Source organism: Sciurus vulgaris (genome assembly GCF_902686455.1).
Source record: "Sciurus vulgaris genome assembly, chromosome: 12".
Lineage (NCBI taxonomy): Eukaryota > Metazoa > Chordata > Mammalia > Rodentia > Sciuridae > Sciurus > Sciurus vulgaris.
In genome coordinates this window covers 47,501,369-47,524,699 of record NC_136473.1, presented here as the reverse complement: position 1 = coordinate 47,524,699, position 23,331 = coordinate 47,501,369, and the positions used below count along the sequence as shown (strand labels likewise).

The 23,331-nt window shown below is 37.5% G+C and overlaps 1 protein-coding gene across 2 annotated transcripts in view; it reads left to right on the top strand.

Annotated features, from left to right (window-relative positions):
- PRPF18 (pre-mRNA processing factor 18) overlaps positions 1 to 20,247 on the top strand; it is a 61,128-nt gene extending 40,881 nt beyond the window's left edge. For both annotated transcript variants that reach the window (XM_079107224.1, XM_079107223.1), the window contains one exon: positions 13,364 to 20,247. In XM_079107224.1, coding sequence (XP_078963350.1) covers positions 13,364 to 13,444 — 81 coding nt within the window. In that variant the 3' untranslated portion in view covers positions 13,445 to 20,247. The remainder of the gene's footprint in view (positions 1 to 13,363) is intronic.
- The last annotated feature ends 3,084 nt before the right edge of the window (positions 20,248 to 23,331 follow it).

Here is a 23,331-nt window from a genome sequence, read left to right as displayed (position 1 = left end):
CTGTTCTTAAATGACCTTACATGCCCTCATTCAGCCTATCGGTTCTAACCTAAGACTCTTGGAACTGAAAGAAACAAACAAAACTTTAAATGGATTTCTTTTTCAGCTGAGCTCACTGTAATAGAAATACATGCACACACATAATCATAGCACATACACAAAACTCTATGCCTAGTGTCTAAGAGTACCAGACACCAGATAGTCTTCAGTTGATTAGTTCGAGCTGCATGATCTTAATTATCATAATAACCCTAAGAGGGCAGTAATATCACCCACCATTTTGCAGATAGGGACACTGAGGCACTGAGGCTCAAAGAGGTTAAAGAATTTGCTCAAGGTCACTCCAAGAGAAAATAAATGTTGGAAACTGAGCCCGTATTTACCTGACTCCAGAGCCTATTTTTTTTAAAATTTCCTGCCAGTTTTTTACACCATTGTAACCAAGTAATGACTCAGTGGGGATATGTATACCTTAGGAACCTAGGGCACAGGTCATCTGACTGTGGTTTCATCCCCCAGCAAACTCTTTCAACAAATAGACTAGACTGTTTTTCCTCTTATACTTTCCCTCCCTCCCATTTCCCACTTTCTCTCTGTCTCTGTCTCTCTCTCTCTCTCTCTCTCTCTCTCTCTCACAAACACACACACACACACACACAGACACACACACACTTGCAGGGTCTTGTATTTAATGGGACTCATGGCAATTTTAAGCCCTGCCAGGGCTGCAGGAGAACAAGTTTCAGGTAACAACACAGGTGGGTGCTGCTTAGTCACTGCTCCAGATTATGAGGGATCAAGTTCTCCCCTGGGCAGCATGAGTTGAGAACACTCCCTTTTTTGGTAGAATGATTTTTTTTTTAATTAAAATATTCTTTATTTTTACAGACACATTTTGATTCATTGTACACAAATGGGGTACAACTTTTCATTTCTATGGTTGTACACAATATATATTCACGCCATTCATGTAATCATACATACATATATAGGGTAATACTGTTTCATTCTACTGATTTTCCATTCCTACTCCCTCCCACCCCTTTTTCCTCTACACCATCCAAAGTTCCTTCATTTTTCTCTTCCCCCTGCCACCCCCCATTGTTATATATTGTCGTGCACTTATCAGAGAAAACATTCGGCCTTTGGTGTTTTGGGCTTGGCCTATTTCACTTAGCTTGATATTTTCCAACTTCATCCATTTACCAGCAAATGCCATAATTATATTCTTCTTTATGGCTGATTAATATTCCATTGTGTATATATACCACAGTTTCTTTATCCATTTGTCAATTGAAGGGCATCTAGGTTGATTCCACAATCTAGCTATTGTGAATTGAGCTGTTATAAACATTGATGTGGCTGCATCACTGTGGTATGCTGATTTTAAGTCCTTTGGGTATAAACCGAGAAGTGGGATAGCTGGGTCAAATGGTGGGTCCATTCCAAGCTTTCTGAGGAATCTCCATAATGCTTTCCAGAGTGACTGTATCAATTTGCAACTCCACCAGCAATTTATGAGTGTGCCTTTTCCCCCACATACATGCCAACGCTTACATTGCTTGTGTTCTTGATAATAGCCATCCTAATTGGAGTTAGTTGAAATCTTAGGGTGGTTTAATTTGCATTTCTCTAATTACTAGGGACGATGAGCACTTTTTCATATATATGTTGATCACTTTTTCATATATTTGTTGATCATCTTCTGTGAAGTGTCTGCCCATTTCCTTAGCTCATTTATTGATTGGGTTCCTTGTATTTTGGGTGTAAAGTTTTTTAAGTTCTTTATAAACTTTGGAGATGAGTGCTCTGTCTGAAGTGTGTGTGGAAAAGATTTTCTCCCGCTCTGTAGGCTCTCTTTTCACATTATTGATTGTTTCCTGTGGTGAGAAAAACTTTTTAGTTTGAATCTATCCCATTTATTGATTCTTGCTTTTATTTCTTGCGCTATGGGAGTCCTGTTGAGAAAGTCTGGTCCTAAGCCAACATGATGGAGATTTGGGCCTAATTTTTCTTCTGTTTGGTTCAGGGTCTCAGGTCTAATTCCTAGATCCTTGATCTCTTTTGAGTTGAGTTTTGTACAGGGTGAGAGATAGGGGTTTAGTTTCATTTTACTGCATATGGATTTCCGATTTTCCTAGCACCATTCGTTGAAGAGGCAATCTTCTCCATTTTAAGTTTTTGGCACCCTTGTCCAGTATGAGGTTACTGTACTTGTGTGGGTATGTCTCTGTATCTTCTATCCTGTACCATTGATCTACCTGTCTATTTTGGTGCCAGTACCATGCCGTTTTTGTTACTAATTGCCCTATAGTAGAGTTTAAGGTCTGGTATAGTGATACCTCCTGTATCACTCTTCCTGCCCAGGATTGCTTTGGCTATTCAAGGTCTTTTGTTCTTCCAGATGAATTTCATGATTGCCTTTTCTGTTTCTATGAGAAACATCATAGGAATTTTAATTGGAATTGCGTTAAATCTGTAAAGTGCCTTTAGAAGTATGGCCATTTTGATAATATTAATTCTGCCTATCCAAGAACATGGGAGATCTTTCCATCTTCTACGGTCTTCCTCAATTTCTTTCTTCAATGTTTTGTAGTTTTCATTGTAGAGTTCTTTTGCCTCTTTGGTTAAATTGATTCCCAAGTATTTTATTTTTTTTAAAGCTATTGCGAATGGAGTTGTTTTCCTCATTTCCCTTTCAGATGTTTCATCACTTATATATAAAAATGCTTTAGATTTATGCATGTTGATTTTATAACCTGCTAGTTTTCTGAATTCATTTATGAGGTCTAGAAGTTTTCTGGAGGAGTTTTCTTGATCCTTTAAATAGAGAATCATGTCATCAGCAAATAGTGACAGCTTAAGTTTCTCTTTTTGTATTCATATCCCTTTAATTTCTTTAGTCTGTCTAATTGCTCTGGCTGGTATTTCAAGTACAATGTTGAATAGAAATGGTGAAAGAGGGCATCCCTGTCTTATTCCTGTTTTTTTAAAGGGAATGCTTTCCGTTTTTCTTCATTAAGAATGATGTTGGCCGTGGGATTAGCATAAATAGGGGTTCAGGTATGTTCCTACTATCCCTATTTTTTCTAGTGTTTCGAGCATGAAGGGGTGTTGTATTTTGTCGAACACTTTTTCTGCATCAATTGAAATAACCATATGGTTCTTATCCTTAAGTCTTTTGACATGATGGATTATGTTTATTGATTTACGGATGTTAAACCATCCTTGCATTCCAGGGATGAACCCCACTTATCGTGGTGCACAATTTTCTTAGTACGTTTTTGGATATGGTTTGCCAGTATTTTGTTAAGGACCTTTGCATCTATATTCATCAAGGATATTGGTCTAAAATTTTCTTTCCTTGATGTGTCTTTGCCTGGTTTGGGTATGAGGGTGATATTAGCTTCATAGAATGAGTTTGATAGGGTTCCCTCCTTTTCTATTTCCTGGAATACTTTGAGAAGTATTGGAATGAGTTCTTCTTTGAAGGTCTTGTAGAAGTTGGCTGAGAATCCATCTGTTCCTGGGCTTTTCTTGGATGGTAGGCTTTTGATGGCTTCTTCTATTTTATTGCTTGATATTGATCTGTTTGAATTGCGTATGTCCTCTTGGTTCAGTTTGGGAGGAGCATATGTCTAGAAATTTGTCGATGTCTTCAGTATTTTCTATTTTGTTGGAATATAGATTTTCAAAGTAGCTTCTCATTATGTTATGTATTTCAGTGGTGTCTGTCGTGATATTTCCTTTTTTCATCACAAATTTTAGTAATTTGAGTTTTCTCTCTCTTCTTTGTTAGTGTGGCTAAGGGTTTGTCTTTTTCGTTTACTGCTTCAAAAACCAACTTTTTGTTTTGTCAGTTTTTTGAATTGTTTCTTTTGTTTCAGTTTCATTGATTTCAGCTCTGATTTTATTTATTTCCTATCTTCTACTACTTTTGCTGTTATTCTGTTCTTCTTTTTCTAAGGCTCTGAGCTGTAATGTTAGGTCATTTAGTTGTTGACTTTTTATTCTTTTCTTGAATGAGCTCCATGCAGTGAATTTTCCTCTTAGTACTGCTTTCATAGTGTCCCAGAGATTTTGATATGTTGTATTGTCATTCTCATTTACCTCTAAGAATTTTTTATCTCCTCCCTGATGTTTTCTGTTATCTATGTTTCATTCAATAACATATTATTTAGTCTCCAGGTGTTGGAGTAATTTCTGTTTTTTATTTTGTCATTGATTTCTAATTTCATTCCATTATGATCTGATAGGACAAAAAGCAGTATCTATTTTTTTGCATTTCCTAAGGGCTGCTTTGTGGTATAACATGGTAACATGGTCTTTTTTCGAGAAGGTTCCATGTTCTACTGAGAAGAAAGTGAATTTGCTCGTTGATGGATGGAATATTCTATATATGTCTGTTAAGTCTAGGTTATTGATTGTGGTATTGAGTTCTATGGTTTCTTTGTTTAGTTTTTGTTTGGAAGATCTATCCAGTGGTGACAGTGATGTGTTAAAGTCACCCAGAATTATTGTGTTGTGTTCTATTTGATTCCTGGAATTGAGAAGGATTTGTTTGATGTACATGGGTGCACCGTTGTTTGGGGCATAAATATTTACTATCGTTAGGTCTTCCTGATTTATGGTTCCCTTAAGCAGTTTGAAATGTCCTTCTTTATCCCTTCAGACTAACTTTGGCTTGAAGTCCACTTTATCTGAAATAAAGATGGAAACTCCCACTTTTTTACTGAGTCCGTGTGCGTGGTAGGTTTTTTCCCATCCTTTCACCTTTTGTCTGTGAATGTCTTTTTCTATGAGATGAGTCTCTTGAAGGCAGCATATTGTTGGGTCTTTCTTTTTAATCCATTCTGCCAGTCTGTGTCATTTGATTGATGAGTTTAGGCCATTAACATTCAGGGTTATTATTGAGATATGATTTGTATTCCCCGTCATTTGGGCTCATTTTCGGTTTTTAACTTGACTTGTTTCTCCTTTGAATGGATTTTCCTTTAAGATAGTTCCTCCCTTTGCTGACCTACATTGTTGTTTTTCATTTAATCCTCATGGAATATTTTGTTGAGAGTATTCTGTAGCGCAGGCTTTCTGTTTAAATTCTTTTAACTTTTGTTTAGCATGGAAGGATTTTATTTCGTCTTCAAATCTGAAGATTAGTTTTGCTGGATATAGGATTCTTGGGTGGCAACCATGTTCTTTCAGAGTTTGAAATATGTTGTTCCAGGCCCTTCTAGCTTTTAGAGTCTCTGAGAAATCGGCTGGTATCCCTATTGTTTTTCCTCCTATATGTAATCTGATGCTTTTCTCTCCCAGCCTTCAAAATCCTATCTTTATTTTGTATGTTAGGCATTTTCATTATAATGTGCCTTGGTGTGGATCTGTTGTGATTTTGTGCATTTGGGGTTCTGTAAGCCTCTTGTGTTTGATTTTCCATTTCATTCTTCAGGTTTGGAAAATTTTCATTTAATAGGTTGTTCATTCCTTTGGTTTGTATCTCTGTGCCTTCCTCAATCCCAGTAATTCTTAAATTTGTTTTTTTCACGATGCCCCATAATTCTTGGAGATTCTGTTCATGATTTTTTACCATCTTCTCTGTTTGGGCAACTTTATTTTCAAGATTAAATATTTTGTCTTCATTGTCTGAGGTTCTGTCTTCCAAGTGGTCTAATCTGTTGGTGATGCTTTCCATTGAGTTTTTTATTTGGTTTATTGTTCCTTCATTTCAAGGATTTCCATTTGGTTTATTTTGAGAATCTCTTTTTGTTGAAATGATCTTTTGCTTCCTGCAGTTGCTCTTTCAACTGCTTATTGGTGTGATCATTCATTGCCTGTGTTTGCTCTCTTATCTCATCCTTTGCTTCACGAATCATCTTAATCATGTATAATCTGAAGTTCTTTTCTGACCTTTCTTCTACCATACTGTCACTGGATTCTATTAATATAGAATCCAGATTTATTTGGATCATTTTCTTCCCTTGTTTTTTCATGTTGTTCATGTATCTTCCCCTCTAGCAGTGCAGATCTCGGGTATAGCAGTTTCCCCCCTATAGGCTTATAGTGACCCTATAGGTTTCCAAAACCTTTTCTTTAAGGGGGAGATCAATATTAGCAGTGCCCAGTTCTGACAGTATACAACCATAGACCAAATAGCCCCTATGAGGACATTAACAATATTGTCATAATAAACAGAATGAGTTCAATTATTATTCAGTATAACAAATAGATTTGCAATAAGGTCTGCAGTTTCTAATGGAGGACAAAGAGCATGCAGAGGGGTGTAGAATGTAGCTGTTAATGGGATATGAAAAGAATATATATAAGTTTTAGATCATAGAAAGAGTGAGAGTGTAATCAAAGGAAGTTGGTTGTTAGTATGCGAAAAGGGAGAAAGAGACTCTGAGGGAACAGGTAAACAAAAGGAAGAGAGAGTGAGAAAAGTAAAGAAATAAAAACTTAAAATTTTTCAATAAGGAGAAAAAAGAAAATCTACACTATAACAGTCATATAGTATTCAGACCTCCCAGTCTTCAGTAGCCTGATGTATGAGAGGTACCTGACAATGAGCTTCAAGCCTCCAGCAGGAGTCTCAGGATGGGATTTGCCCCAACTAAAGATGGGAGATACAGCTTCCAGGATTATCCAAGATGGCTGCTCTGGCTTCCAAATGTGTTAGCAAATGGGGAGCTGCAGCTTGGGATTGGGCATGGTCAGTTGGAGGTCCTGGAGGTGGGGTGTGGTTGGTCAGGCAGGGGTCCTGGAGGTGGGGTGTGGTGGGCCTGGTTGCAGGATCCTGGAGGCGGGATGCCATCAGTCTGGGGGTCCTGATGATAGGCCCTGCTGTAGTATCACTTTCTACCTTCTGATTAGAGCAAGCAGTGAAAGGAGACCAGAAGGTTATTTTGTAGGGGAAGAATGAGTTTGGGGCATCTGTTTCCCTGATTCTTCTCTGTGGAATTTCTGTGAGTGTCTGCACCTTCCCTGCAAGGCCATTGCTTCTCTTAAGTCTGACTCTGTATGATGACCCTGTCTGGGTTTTAGTAATCACTCACCTCCCCTGCTGCTTCAGAACTCAGGCTGGCCACAACTTCTCAAACTCTGAGGTTCTTTATTATCCCTTGTTGACCCTAAGTCTTATCCACTCTTTTGTAAAGTCCATGGAACTACTGCCATCAAATTAATCAATTTAAGTGTGTCCTTTGTTTCCTGCTGGTGTCCACCGTGATATGTATAGTGTGCACTGTTATACACAGATTCTGTTGGGGGTTAGAATATTAAGGAATGATATTCATTCCAAATAATTTTCTTTAATTTTTGCTATTATATTAGGAAAAAATATCCTCTAATATTTTTTGCTGGCAAGTTGTTTTCAGTTACCATAAATTTGTACATTCCCTAGTAGAGACAGTATTCATTTTAAATGAGTTATTTCAAACCATATCTCAAGTTTTGGCATATTCCATCTCTACTGATATTTACCAGCTTTATTTGTCCATAGAATGTTACAAATTTCTAATATGGTATTTCCAAAATTAGTATAAAAGAAACATTCATAACTGTAATAAGTGATCACAGCTTGGTCTATACATCATATGTGCAACATTATGGTTATTGGTAAGTGTTCACCAGGTATGGGTACTGAAGATTATACATCACACATTTGTAGGTCGGGGGGTTGCATGCTACAGCCAGGGATTCTTGGCTGTGATAAATCATTTCCTAATGGTGAGTTGTTGCTTGATAAGAACCATCTACCCATTTGATACTTTCTGGAGTATTAAATCAGTATATTTTTAGAGAAAAGTATTGCCAGTATTTATCTTCCACATAATACCACCTTTTAAAATCATGGAACATTAGTGTTTTGTAATTACATTTTGAGCAATGCTGATCTAAACTGTGCCATAATTTTTCTTAAGGTGGAAGCTTAGTTAATGAAAAATAGTTTTCAGTATTAAGTCTTATATTTTTCAACCACATGCATGCTTGGAAAACTACAAGATCAGATAATCCTGTACTATGAAAAGCCTGACAAAATAAATGAAAATTTCCCTTAAATTAGAGAGAAGCTCACTTATAAAGATTCTGCAATCAAAATGTCATCATACTTCTTATTAGCAGTACTAGAACTAGCAGATAGTATAGAGAAATATATTTAAAAATAACAAGGGAAATGATATCCAAGTCATAACTCTCTTCCCATCTGAATCATCAGTCGGGGGTGAATTTGGCTCATGACATTTGTGACAGGTAAAGTCTCAAAAATGTGACCTTGGGTACACATTTTCAAGTCAGTATCACTACTAAGAGTTGTGTAGTGCTTATGTGTACAACAGAAGCACACTCTTCTTACCTGTCTCAGGGCTCTCTTTGTATCTGAACCATCAGTCAGTACTTTATGGCAGCAATATGAGGTGCACTACCATTTTCCTGCTTTATAAGTAGAGAAACTGAGGCATAGAGTAACAAGTTCTCAAGGTCACACAGATAGAAGGTGGTGGAAATGGGGATCAAACCTGGACAGTCTTAACTCTCTTATGGTATGCTGCTCTACTTGAGGATGTCCTCCATCAAAATGAGGGAACTCGATTAAAAGGTCCAGGAGTTGAGATCCAGCTTAGAGCAAGATGAAAAGAATTCTAAGGTCAAAAGTAAATGGACGCTCCAGGATGGTGGTAGTACAAGGAGATTCAGATTAGAGCAAGCAGAAAGGGTCTCAAGGGAAAGTGGAAGAGATTATGTTACCTATGGTGTTGGCTGATACTGAAAGTAGCCTCACTGTTAGAGAATGAATTTGAAAGGAAAAAAAAATTGTGTGTGGTTGTGGGGGGGGGGGGGGACGTATGTAAAGGAGAGGAGGTCTTCATAATGCACTATAGGGTTCTACTTTGAAGGATATTTGTGTAGCCTTTGTGAGGTCAATTCTGAATATTGATTTTATTCAGAATTTTGGTTTGGGAAGAAGAGAGAAGAGACCATACTTTTAGTTGTATGCATATCTATGTAAGCTAATGGGCATTGTGTAAGCCAACTAAATCCTCCCACTTCACATTCAAAACCCAGGGGATAATATTTGAACTGGAAAAATCAAGGACTATCAGCATAGAACTTGGAAAATGGCAGTAAACAGAAGAGATTCTTAAAAGATATGAAAGTGATTGCCTCTGAGGAGCTGGAATTAGGGACTGGAAGGAGTGAGACGATTGACTACTATTATTTGATATAAAAACTGTAGGGTTTTTTTGTTGTTGTTGTTGTCATTATTGTTTTTTAAAGCAACGTACACACAAACCCTGTAATTGTCCTTGGTTTTTCTCTGTCAAGATATTCGGAATAAGATCAGTAAACTCTCCATTGCTGCCATTCAAGTCTAGCCTAACAATGGTTGAATTCTTATAGTGTTGCTTCTCTGGTCCCTGAGCTTCTATCATTTCCTCTCTTCAGTCTGTCATCAGCACAACACCCAAACTAATCCAGTTAAAATAGTCAGATTATGTTGCTAACTTATTCAGTCTGATAGCAGCTCTCTCATTCAGAATCAAAGCCAAAGTTCTTTGAATCATCCATGCATCTACACGCATCCCTCCTATCCTTTATTTTCTCCATAGCGTTTATCGTCATTGAACATATATATATTTTTTTTATGAATCTATTTTTTTTCTATTTTCGGTTATTAGTGAGGGTAAAGATTTTTCTGGTTTATTTCTTGTTATTTCCAGAGCCTAGAACAGTGCCCGGCACGTTGTAAGTGCTGAATGAAGATTTGTTAATTAAATGTATTGCTTTTATAAAAGTAAGAAATCAGTTAAAATACCACCAGTTTTTAAAGTTCTTTGACGTAAGTCAAGCAGTTTAACTTGCTTAAGCATCCACAAGCAGTTTAAAACAAATCCTGAGGTATCTAATTGAAAAGATTTGTTTCCATTTGGAAAATAACCATATGTTGTTCTGAGATTACACTTTTAAAAATTGGTGCTATGTACCATCAGTACTTATTACAAGAATTTATTATGTTGCTCTGGGTAACTATGGCTATGATTGTTGAGTTTTACCACCTTTTATCAACTAAAATTCTAGACAGAATACTAGTATATTTTTAAATCATGGAATCTGCATAGTGCAAATAAGCACAAATTTTTTTTCCTTATTTACTTTTTAATTTTTTGCAGACTGCATTTTGATTCATTGTATACAAATGGGGTACATAATTTCATTTCTGTCATTGTACATGATGTAGATTCATACCTTTCATGTAATCGAACATGTACATAGTAGGGTAATGATGTCTATCTCATTCCATGATTTTTCATACCCCCCCATTTCCTTCTATATAATCTAAAGTTCCTCTATTATTCTCTCACTCCCCACCCCCACCACCCCCATTATATATCATCAATGAAAACATTCAGCCTTTGGTTTTTTGGGATTGGCGTATTTCGCTTAGCATGATATTCTCCAATTCCATCCATTTACCTGCGGATGCCATATTATTATTCTTTATGGCTGAATAATATTCCACTATGTGTATATACCACAGTTTCTTTATTCATTCCTCTATTGAAGGACATCTAGGTTAGTTCCGCAATCTAGCTATTATGAATTGAGCTACTATAAACACTGATGTGACTGCATTACGTTATATGCTGATTTTAAGTTCTTTGGGTATAAACTGAGGAGTGGGAAAACTGGGTCAAAAGGTGGGTCCATTCCAAGTTTTCTGAGGATTCTCCACACTGCTTTCCAGAGTGGCTGCAGCAGTTTACAAGTCCATCAGCAATGTACAAGTGTGCCTTTTTCTCCACATCCATGCCAACACCTATTATTGCTTGTGTTCTTGATAATAGCCATTCTAATTAGAGTAAGATGGTTTTAATTTACATTTCTCTAATTACTAAAGATGTTGAACACTTTCATATATTTGTTAATCACCTGTATATCTTCTTCTGTAAAGTGTCTGTCCAGTTCCTTAGCCCATTTATTGATTGGGTTCTAAGTTCTTTATAGATTTTGGAGATAAGTGCTGTATCTGAAGTGCTTGTGGAAAGGATTTTTCTCCCACTCTGTAAGTTCTCTTTTCACATTATTGATTGTATCCTTTGCTGAGAAAAAAGCTTTTTAGTTTGAATCCATTCCATTTATTGATCCTTGCTTTTATTTTTTGTGCTTTGGGAGTCTTATTAAGGAAGTCTGGTCCTAAGCCAACATGATGAAGATTCAGGCCTACTTTTTCTTCTATTTGGTGCAGGGTCTGTGGTCTAATTCTTAGTTCCTTGATCCATTTTGAGTTGAGTTTTGTGCAGGGTGAGAAATAGAGGTTTAATTTCATTTTACTACATATGAATTTCCAGTTTTCCCAGCACCTTTTCTTGAAGAGGCTATCTTTTCTCCAATGTATGTTTTTGACTCCTTTGTCTAGTGTGAGGTAATAAATATTACTATAGATACATAGATTTCAGTAAGGCATTTGACAGTTTCTCCTTATAAACAGGAAAATTTATAGTTTAGATTAAATGTTCTTTTAATTGACTTTCCACCACTGGCAAAATGCCTGAGAAAATCAACTTAGAGGAGGAAAGATTTATTTTGGTTCATGGCTTTAGAGGTTTCAGACCAAGATTGGTTGTCTACATTGCTTTGGATCTGAGGTAAGGCAAAATATCATGGCAGAGTGTGTGGCAGAGGCAGCTCACCTTATGGCTGCCAGGAAGGCGGTGGGAAGAGCAGATTGCAGTGTGTGCATGTGCTGGGGACAAGATTAATACCCTTCAAAGGCACAGCCTCAGTGACATCTCCCAGGTAGGCCCTACCTTGTAAAGTTTCTACCACTTCCCTATAACAGCACAGCTGGAGACCAAACCTTCAACACATGAGCCTTTGGAGGACATCCCAGATCCAGACTATAACAGACAGTTAATAGGATTCTTTGCTGATTGCAAATTCCTCTCAGGGTTGTTCTGTAGAGAGATTTAAAGTGACATGGTACAGATTTTTGCCCTTGTCCTTGGCTTGTTTGTAAAGGATACTGAGAATTTGAATAATGACTTGGAAGATTGTTTATTTGGTGGTGGGTGAGAAAGCTATTTTCAAAAACCACTTAAAAACTAATTGTCAACTAAGTTTTAAAGATCAGACTGAAAGATGGGTTTAGAGAGACTGAATTACTGTTTGTTTGTTTGTTTATGGTGCTGGTGACCAAACACCAGCCTCAGGCATGCTAGGCAAGTGCCTGAAAATGACATTTAATAGCAGTTGTTCTTGTATCAGTTAAAAAAAAAAAATCATTATAAAGTTGCACACTGGAGAAGAACTGGCCAAATTGTGAAAGAGAGGAAAAGTACTTCAATCAGTGGATATTAGCTGAGTTTATTATAGTTGTCTAAAAAGAGCTCCAGGCCATGGTAACAGATGCCAAAGGGACAGAACAAAGGCCACACAGTGACTGCTTTTACCAAATTCTTCCAGATTGGCCAGGTTGTATTTGGAATATTGTAATCAGAGCTTACTGTTGTATTGAAAATATTTTTATCATAAGTAAATAATAAAATGCCTACTTAAAAATCTTATTCCCAGCTTAATAATTAGAATATTCTGAAGCCCATTGAATCTGTATTTTCTTCCTCTGGCTGAGAAGTAGCCATTATCCTGCATTTGTTTGTCATTTTCTTGCTTTTCAAGAGAATTCTTCCATGCTATATGTATTATATTTCTACCTGTATCTTTTTTACTTCTTTTTGAATTTTATTAAAGTGGTATTATGCTGTATGTAGCCTTCTGCCCCTTGTATTTTATATTCAACATTGTTTCTGAGATTTGTATACCTTGGTTTTTTTCAACCAAAGGTCCTCATTCAGGCCACACTACAAGAAATTATTTGAGTGGCTAGTTTCTCAGTTTTCCAAGGATGTTACATAGGTAGTTCATTAAGTGTTAGATACCTTGAGAGAGAAGTTATCTTGTTACCTTAAATGATTGCTTTAGACTGGATGATTGATTGCAGCTTAATTTTCTTTTGGAACCTGTTTGAGAAAGTCTGACTTATATGTAGCTACAGTTAATGCATTTACTGCTGTTAAATAGTCCATTTGTGAGCATATTAAAGCTTATTCATATATTTTCCTTTGAAAGGGAATTTGGGTTGCTTCTAGTTTCTTTGCTTCTTGTTTGTTAAGATAATGTGCTGTGATGAACAGTCTTATACTTATCTCAAGAGTACACAAGATAAACATTAGTTATACTTTGAAGTGGAGTTGCTGGGGACTGCTGCATTTTAGTGGGGACATTGACAAATTAGAGTAAGTCCAGAGGACAGCAATTAGGAATAGTTTGACAATATCATAACCAACCTTTATTTCCTTTGTGTTCTTAGGGATTGAAGAGGTTAATGACTATTTGCCAGAAACACTTTCCCACAGATCCATCAAAATGTGTGGAGTACAATGCACTGTGAGACCTATGCTCGGTGTGTAAATAACAAGAGATGTAAAGAAGCAGGGTATGGACTCTTAGCATTACCGGCAAGATTGAAGGAAGAAGAAAACCGAAGTTTCTGGTCTTTAAGTTCTACCTGATGGATTTCTTGATCAGTTTTAAGAAGTGTGTTGGCTTTCATATCATGTCTGACTGCAAACTGATATTTTTGTCTTGCTTTTATTTTAAAAAGTTGAAAAATTAGCCGTTCATGGTGGTGCACTCCTGTAATCCCACAGGAGGTTGAGACAGAAGGATCCCAAGTTCAAAGCTAGTCTCAGCAACTTAGCAAGACCCTGTCTCAAAATTAAAAAAAAAAAAAAAAAAGGAAGGACTGGAGATGTGGCTCAGTACTGAAGTGTCCGTGGGTTAAATTTGCAGCACACACACACACACACACATAAAGTTGAAAATTGAATTCTAAAAACTTTTCCTCATCATTTAAATGTGTAGGCAGCAGAGACATAAGGGGTTTAAAAATGATCTTTTCCCACTAAACCTGAAAGTTGTAGTTAGATAATTTAAAAAAAAATTGAGGAGGGACTTATTTTTCTATAGAATATGATAATTTGCACATTACCTTTTATGTAGTTTAGAAAATGTTTTCTATATTTCAGTAAAAATATTAGACCATTCAATGAACTATTAAAGTTTTCTGAATTTTTTGTCATCTTGCAATAGAACGTGAATGTAAATGTTCTTACTATTAACAAGTGTTATTTTTCTTGTGTTTCAAAACTTGTTTTTATCTTCTGAGGAGCGCACATTTTAGTATTTGTCATTTTTCAATGTAGATAGAATTAATAGGAAGTATAAGTTCGAAAAATAGTTGTGGTCTACCTTACCAGCATAAGTTCAAGAAGTAATGTCCATGAGCCAAGGTTCAGGGTGAGGGAACAGGTATTGAAGCTGACAGAGAGTTGGACTGTGTTCCCAGCTGTACTCTAACAAACAGGAAGAAGGTGCCAGAACTGAACTCACTGCCTCAGCTCTGGTCTTCTACAAAGTGAGGACTTGTTCTAAATCTTGCACAGTGTTATACTTTCATCATTGCGACTGATCATGTACTTTAGAGTTCAGAGTACTTAATAAAATAATGTGGGTAAATAGAATGTCACCTAATGGTTGGAATGGCAGCATTGGATAGTGTAAGAATGGGAGTCCCCAGAGTCATAGTGTCCCAGAAACTCTGCTCTGCCTACTAATAGTATGACATTGGGTAAGTGACTTAATCTTGCTAAGCTCAGCTTCCTTATCTTACAGTGATGGTGATAAATAGTACATACTTCATTTTCATTATTTTTGTGTTAAAGGAAAATAAAATGCTTAGCATACTGCTGGCAAATGATAAGAGCTCAGTAAATATTAGCTGTTGTGTCATTATTGTTATTATTAGAGGGCAGCTTAAGTACCTTCATGAACCATGTGGATAGGGGCAGTGTGCACTCCTGTAATAATAATGATGGTGTTAACAGCAGGAGTAGTCACGGAGTCTTTGGTTTTTTCTTATGTCTGGGTTCCATGACTAAATTTCAACCAGTTCTGAATTTAAAGCCAGAGGATGAAACCTAAAGGCCACTAGGTAGATGTTAGATTCAAAATCACTTATTCTGGCCCCTTCTTGAGAATGAAAATTATTTTGGGCCCATTGTGGTCCATGACTGTGCCTGCACAGGATACACAGGATTGTTTCTGCTGGTTACTTGTCCAGTGGTGCTTAAGCCTACTGTCCTGAGTCAGGGCTCCCCACCCCCACTTCTGAAGCCTTTTCTTATGATTAAGTTAGTTAGGACTTATGGGAACTTATAAGCACAATGAGAAACAAACTTGAATGAGAAGGTTTTCAGCTTGTGGTCTTGTTGTATAGGACTTAATTAAAAATATTGTTGACTGAATACTGCTCAATTTATTTTTTTCTTCATTCATAGACCATAGCTTGGCAGTCAGGTAATTTTATGTTGTTTACCTTTTTCTGATAGTTAATAAAGAAGAAACTAATGTGACACCTGTACTTCCTAAAATTGATCAGTGTGGGTAGTTTGGGGGGAGAAAAGGTAACATGTTCTGTAGACTGTGACTTAACCATTTGAATATGGATGGAGGGAGTTTCAGGGTGCTGCCACTGCCCAGCAACAAGAGAGAAGATCCTACTGCAGATGACTGCCTGGGAAAAGATCTAAATTCACATTCAAATTATGGTTTCTACTGAATGCTTATTGCTTTTACCCAGTGGTAAAATTGAAAAACAGTTAAGTCAAACCATCTTAATTTGGAGACCATCTGTATTGAGTTTCCTAGGAGTGTCATTGTCACTGAAAACAACAGTATTTTTCAGCATTGAAACAGAGAGACTGTAACAATCTGGAAGTCATAGATAGGATTTCAGTCTTGGGGGAAAATTAGGAAAGTAAAACTCAGGCCAAAGAATTGATATAGAGGGAGAGACACAGGATAGTCCAGATCTTGTAGGAAGGAAGGAAAGGCCCTAAGAGACCAGAGTGAGACAGGCAGTTGTCACTAATAACAGAACTTCTTGTTGTGAGCCCTGAATGCTTAGGGAGAATCTGGGGGGCTAGGAAATAGGATTGATAGCAGTATGACTCCTTGTGGTATTAAGCCCATCCTTCTGTTGATTTCCTGATGTACTCCAGCACTTCAGCACTCTGAGGTTTGATCTCAGTAATTAACTTAGAAATGCAACTGTCTTTTTTGTTGTTGTTGGAGAGAAAGGAAACAGCTTGGAAAAGATGAAGAAAAGTGTTTGAGGGTCTTTGGTAGATTTGAATTTGGCAATTCATGTCACTGACTCCTTTGCAGCCCACAGTACTCCCATTTAATGCTCCTTACCAGAGAAGTGTGGTAGTGCTAAGTGGAACAGTTTGAATGAGAAAGAGTTGAACCTTAAGTTTCCTTTGTCTGAATATCTCCAGGAGCACAATTTAGTGGATTGTGCCGCCTCCCTGCCCCAGTATGCTTCCATGAAGCCCTGAAAGCATAACTTTATCCCATAGAAATTTCTGGTATGGTATCATATTGGAAGTCTTGAGCCGAAAAGCACTTTCTCACACCATATTGATATAAGAGTTTCCAGCTGTCCAGTGAGCCAGAGCCAGCACTGGTCCCCAGGGGGTTGCTATGGGAACACTGTTATGGCAACTGGTTTTTATCACAGACTGCAGTACCATTGGCTGAATTATAACCACATGCTAGTACTTTAATAGTTAACAGTAACCTTCAAATCTTTTGAAATTTAAAAATAAGTTCTGGTGGTGTGGAATAACTAGTGGATGCACTATGTCTGGCAGCAGCAGCTGTGGTGTGAGCTGACCCCACTCAAGGTTTTGGAACCATGCCCATTTTAAAAAAAAAAAGTTTTTTACATCAGCCAAAATAATTTATTATGAAAGCATTGACTATTTATTTATTTTTCCCCATTATAAACTGGAGTATTTTATACAGTGTGCTTAAATTAATCCTTGCATTGTTGCTACTGGTAACTGTATATAACAAGTCCACTTCCTTTTGTTTAGTTTCTTGCCTCTCCTTAAGTACCAACTTTGAAATAATTGTCAGCCTTGTCAACTTTTTCTCACAGTATTTGACCTTAACGTATAACTTCACCATGGAGAGTAGCTCAGAAGGTTTGAGCTGTTTTTTTGAGTCTTCTGGGGAGCTCAGATTCACTCACTGAGTGTCCTGCGTCACAGTCGAGTCATTCCCACAGTCTGCCCTCCTGACCTTTCTGAACTCCAGTTTTACAACCTGCCAAAACCAAATTCCCTTTGCCCTCAAACTATTCTTCCTTTGTGAGACTTAGGAAACACTATGAGCCATGAATGTTGCAATCTGAGCCTTACTGGACTTTCTGTCCTCCTGTGAAGCAGAGGAGCTAAGAGTTGTAGCTCTTGAGACTTTTTAACCATAATTCACAGAAAACAATAATGTTTGGAGGCGTGTATATGGATACACGCCTCCATACATGAGTGAAACAAAAGCACTTTCTACCACATGTGAGGCATTCTTCTACTTTTCTATCCTATTGTGTTTCTTTTAAAAAATATGCTGATTTAGGTGGTGACCCTCCTAAATCAGTTTACAACCTATTAATGCATCATGACCAGCAGTTTGAAAACCACTGATTAGAAGGAAGTATCAGCAAAGTTAAGGAAGGAAATGACTTGTTAGATGAATACAGGCAAAAATGAAAAAGGACTCTTTAAATTTTTTTAATACAGAGGTAACACTTGGCTCTTAAGGCTCGTATGAAATTTAGCAGATGATGAAACCTTGAGTACTCCAAATACTAAGAACATCTGAAGCAGTAATTCTTAAGTCTAAAATGAGAAGACTTGTCCAAAGAATAACAAAGACAGGCAGCTGATAAGCCATCTGTGGGAGACAGACAGCATAGGTGGGCTGTGCACAGTTGGGTAAAGCAGGATTAAACAAGATAAATAAATGGGAGACCTGCTAAAGCATGAGGCAACTGAGGTGGACACATAAAAGGAATTCAGCATGATGCCTTTTGAGAGGAAAGTGGTCCGTTCATCCCTTTAAAAATTATATCCCAACCTGAGCCTGGTGGCACACCCGTCATCCCTGCTCAGGAGGCAAGAGAATTCCAAGTTCTCAACCAGCCTCAGCAGCTTAGCAGGACTTTCAAAATAAAACATAAAAAGAACTGGGGAATATGGCTCAGTGGGTAAGCGTCCCTGGGTTCAATCCCTGGTCCAAAAAGAAAAACAAAAAACAAAACAAAACAAACAACAACAACAACAACAACAACAAAAACAGGACCCAGGTAGCACTAGATTACATTTCTTAATATAAATTTTTAATTCAAGTATAACCTGTACAAAAAATCATGAGAGTACCAAAGTTAACTCTCAAAGTAACCACCCTAATGACATGTAAAGATAATGTTATCAAATCCCCAGAAATCTCTTCTGCCCCTTTCTAATCAGTCATGGACTTGATTTCTAACATCATAATTTAAAAATCTTTATTGCTATGTAATTCACATGCCATAATTTTTACCCATTTAAAGCATTCAGTGACTCTTTAGTATATTCACAGAGTTGTAGTACCATGGTCAACGTTCTTAAGTTTAGAACATTTTCATCACAAAGAACTCTCATTCCTATTAGTAGCCGCTCACCAGATAGATTAGTTTTGCCTATTTTAAAAATTTGCATGTTGACCAAAAAGCAAACAAATTAATAAATGGGCAAAAGAACTAAACAGACACTTCTCAAAAGAAGAAATACAAATGAACAATAAATACATGAAAAAAATTCAACATTTCATTCAATCAAAGTGCAAATCAAAACTACATTGAGATTTCATCTCACTTCAGTCAGAATGGCAATTATTGAGAATATGAATAATATTAAATGCTGGTGAGGATGTGAAGGAAAAAGTACACTCATATGTTGTTGGTGGAACTGCAAATTAGTGCAACTGCTCTGGAAAGCAACATGGAGAATCCTCAAAAAACTAGAAATGGAACCACCATGTGACCCATTATCCCACTACTTGGTGTTTATCCTGAAGAACTACAATCAGCATACTATAGTGGTAAAGCCACATCAACGTTTATAGCACTGCAATTCACAATAGCCAAGTTATGGAACCAGCCAAGATGGCCATCAATAGATGAATAGATAAAGAAAGTGTATGGATGCACAGAGGAGTTTTACTCAGCCTATGAAGAAGGAGGAAATTATGGTATTAACTGATATATGAGTGGAACTGGAGGATATAGTGAAGTAAACCAGACCAGAAAGTCAAGAGTCAAATGTTTTTCCTCTTGTGCAGAAGCTAGAGCAAAATAAGGAAAAAATAAAAAGGGAGAGAAACCCCATGAAAACACCAGAGAGATCAGTGGAGTAGAGGAAAAGAATCAAGGGGATGGAGGAGGGACTAGAAAAGGGAGAAATGGGGCTGGGGAGATAGCTCAGCTGGTAGAGTTCTTGCCTCACAAGCACAAGGCCCTGAGTTCGATCCCCAGCACCGCAAGGGAAAAAAAAAAAAAAAAGGGAGAAATGGTGAAATGAAATGACCAAAATATCTTATGTATATATGTGAATATAGACCATAGTGAACCTCACTTTTATGTATATCTGTAACGCACTAATTTAAAAAACAAAACAGAAGATCAGTAGAGAAGAGGAGTGGGAATGGGGCGGAGGGAAAGGGAACAGGGACTGAATTGGAGCAAATTATATTCCATGCTTGTATAATTATGTCAAAACAAACCCTGGTATTATGTATGACTATAATGTACCAATGAAAAAAGTTTATAAATGGAATCAGACAGTAAACTTGATTTTTTTTTTTTTTTTATGTTTAACTTTTTTGGTTCCATTTAGGATTTCTGATCCTCATCTTTTTGTGTGTAGTTGTGGTTTTCATTCTCATTGTGATGGCTGACAATTTATCTGTTCTGTTGATAGACATGTGAGTTATTTCCTTTTTTGCATGAACATTTTGTATGCTTTTTTAAACAAATATAAATGTCTATAGATTGTATACTAAGGTATGGAACTTTTGGGGTATACAGTATGAATATATTCACCTATAGAACATATTGTCAATTTTCCAAAGGTCTTACACCAATTTACACTCCCACCAGCAGGATATGAGAGTTTGTTTTTCTCCATCTGGCCACATTTGATACATCTGTCATTTCCATTTTAGCCCTTCTGGTGGGTTACAATGTTATCATATTGTGGATTTAATTTGCGTTTTCCTGATAATTAATAAAGTTGAGTCTTTTTCATATGTTTAATGATCATTTGTATAAAAGCTTTTGTGAAGTTCCTATTTGCAGATCAGGTGAATTTTGGCACCTTTTGCTAAGTTTTAGTTTTGTTAGATTATTATTTTGTTAAAGATATGACTTTTTGTTTTTCTTCTGGTTCAGATTTATATGCCATATACTTATGGGGTAGACATCTCTAGTTGCATACCATATTTTCATTCTCTTCTTTAGTAACAGAACCTTAATTTATTCAGAGCTGTAATATACAGTTAAAGCTCTTTCCTCTCGTAAGACCTTGTGTAGTTGGAGTTGGCCATATGGTATGGGTTCTACCAGCAAGATATAGATAGAAGTCTGTTTGATGGGACTTCCAGAAACACGACTGCTTTTCTAAGAATAAGAGACTTAGCTGACACACACATTTCACCCTTTCCCTGCAGTTATGATGTACAGTGTTTGGCAGCCATCCTGAGAGAGATGTACTAAAAATGGCAGAACTGAAGATAAAGTCTTGTTCTCTGATGGCAGTATGGAATCAAGTACAAAACATGTATTAGGATTCTCCAGAAAACCAGAATCAGTAGGAGAGATACATGGAACATGCATATGTGTGTGTGTACATATATGAAAAAGAGATAAGGAATTGGCTCATGCAGTTATGGAGGCTGAGAAGTCCCATTATCTGCCATCTCCATTCTGGAGACTGATAGTTCCAGCCTGTGAAATGAACAGGGCCAAGAGAACCAATGGTGTAAGTCCAAAGACTTGAAGGCCAAGAGATGGCATAAGTACCAGCCCAGAAAGGCAGGAGAGGATTGATATCCTGACTCAAGCATAACCCCACTTTTTGTTCTATTTAGGCCTCCAGCACACTAGATGATACCCATCCACACTGGGGAGGGCATTCTGGTTTACTCAGTCTACCAGTTCAAATCTAAATTTCACCTTCATGGATATACCCAGAATAAGGTTTAACCAAGTATCTGGACACCCCAAGTTCCTCAGATTGACACATAAAATGAACCATCATAACTGCTTTCTGAGCCTTATTATATGAACAATAGTGAACAAACTACAGGCAAGTTTCCATTATATTTGTTTAATTCAGTCCCTAAAGGTATAGATACATATAAACTCAAATTTCTTGACCTTCAAACTCAATGAGACTTTAGTCAAATATGTTGTGCTCTGAGGTTATATCTATCTAAATTGAAAAAAATCTGACTTCACCTCATTCTCCTAAGATACAACTAGAAAGCATTCACTTGAGTTGGTTCTGTGGATATTGGTAACAATATGATTTTAGTTATAGAAAGCCAAAAGGAAACTGATAATAAAGGCAATTCAGAGACAACCAGGTATGGAGAAGAGATGCCAAAGGAGTTCTGGCCTGTTGTCAGGATTCTCAGTCACCCATTTTTTTGGACAGAAGCGTCTAACTCTTGTTCCTTTCATATGTACTTTTCAAATCTCTATTAGACCTCAGTGGTAGAGCACTTGCCTATCAAGTCTTTAAGAAATGACTTTCAGAGGAATAAATTATCTTCTGAAGGTCTGTTAGGGATGTGAAAGGTCTTTAAGGAAACACGGTTGTGATTTTATCATTTTGGGAAAGGCAGTTTGATGTGCTTTGACTTGCTTTCACTATAGTTCCTTGGAAGACCCTAACTCACATTACACTTAACATGAGCCCAAAAATACATGTATTTTTTGTTCTTTATGCAATTTATTTAATTGAAAATTAGCAGATTTTAGAGTCTCTGAAGTTCTAGAGCCTTCTAGCTCCCTTTGATTAGGAACTTTGCATTTGACCAGCTGTGACTCAGTGAGAAGAGGGTCAGTGTGCTGGTTGTGAAGCTGCTGTCTCAGCTCCAAACAATTGTACCTTCCTTTGTCAGAAGACTGCAAACCACATCTCACTTTGCTGGCTGCAAGAATCGGGGAAAAGACTGGAACCTGAAGGAGAGAAGAAGGAATCTACTACTTCTTTGCTCCCTGTTCCTCAGGATGGCACCACAGATAGCAGTGACAGTTCATTCCTGGAAGAACAGTGACTTCCAATGTGCAGCTTTGTTGTGCCACTCAAAAGATCATAGCACTGTCTGCTGGGGTGCCCCTCCTCAGGTTTGCATCCTAGCCCTGCAGGGGCTTGCCAAGCTCCTGAGGCACCTGCTGAGTGGTGGCCACTCCTGAGTGGTCTGACCACAGCTCCAGGACGTGCCTTCTTGAAGTTTCTAAATTGGAAAAATCTTTGAACTCTTGTCTTTGTTTCCAGTGCCCCCATTTTGCTTCTTACCTCTTCACTATTTGGTTATCAATATCTCTGTTAAAATAATTGGTTTGGTCTTAGTGTTCTGATACAACAGGCAACCAGATTTTTTAACTCCTGAAAAAGGTGCCTAAGACCCAGGTGCCCAAGCCATCCCAGGCTTAGATGGATTTTCCACCGGCATTCATCAACACAGCATGTGGCCCTTTTCTCTGGATTATGTGACCCCCACCTCCTTGGGGATAGCAGGAAGATTATGGGAAGCACATTCTGCCTACTCTCTGGTCATGAAGTCCTGCCCTTGCTCCTTTTTATCTTCCTACTGCTTTTCCTCAAGCTCCTGGAGCCATTTTGTCCATTTTTTCCTTTCCCCTCCTTTGTCAGTACCTTATCAGATTCTCCTTTCTCTCCAGTCGGCCTACATCCCATTATCACAATTTTAGTCTTACCAGCCCCTTCTACTTATGTCCACTTCTGTCCTTCCACCACACCTCATAATACAACCCAAGCAGAGATCATTCCAACATCCATCTCCTCCCATGCCCTGGCACGTAAGCACACTAGAGGGGATCCACAGCCAAGTGTCCAATGTCAGCCAGCCAGCTCTTCCAATACTTTGTGACTCTGCTCTATCCTGACCCAAAACTACTACCTTTTTCCCATCTCACTTGCTTGTAACTTGACCTTTTTTTCTCACTCCAGGTTGAATATGGGGTTGAATCTTAAGTGCTAGTTCTACTTCAAACTCACCATCTTTTCTTGTCTATCTTAGAAGAAAAGTTGTTCCTCCTCTATCACAAGCTAAATATCCCACTATTCCTGCTTTCTTATTACT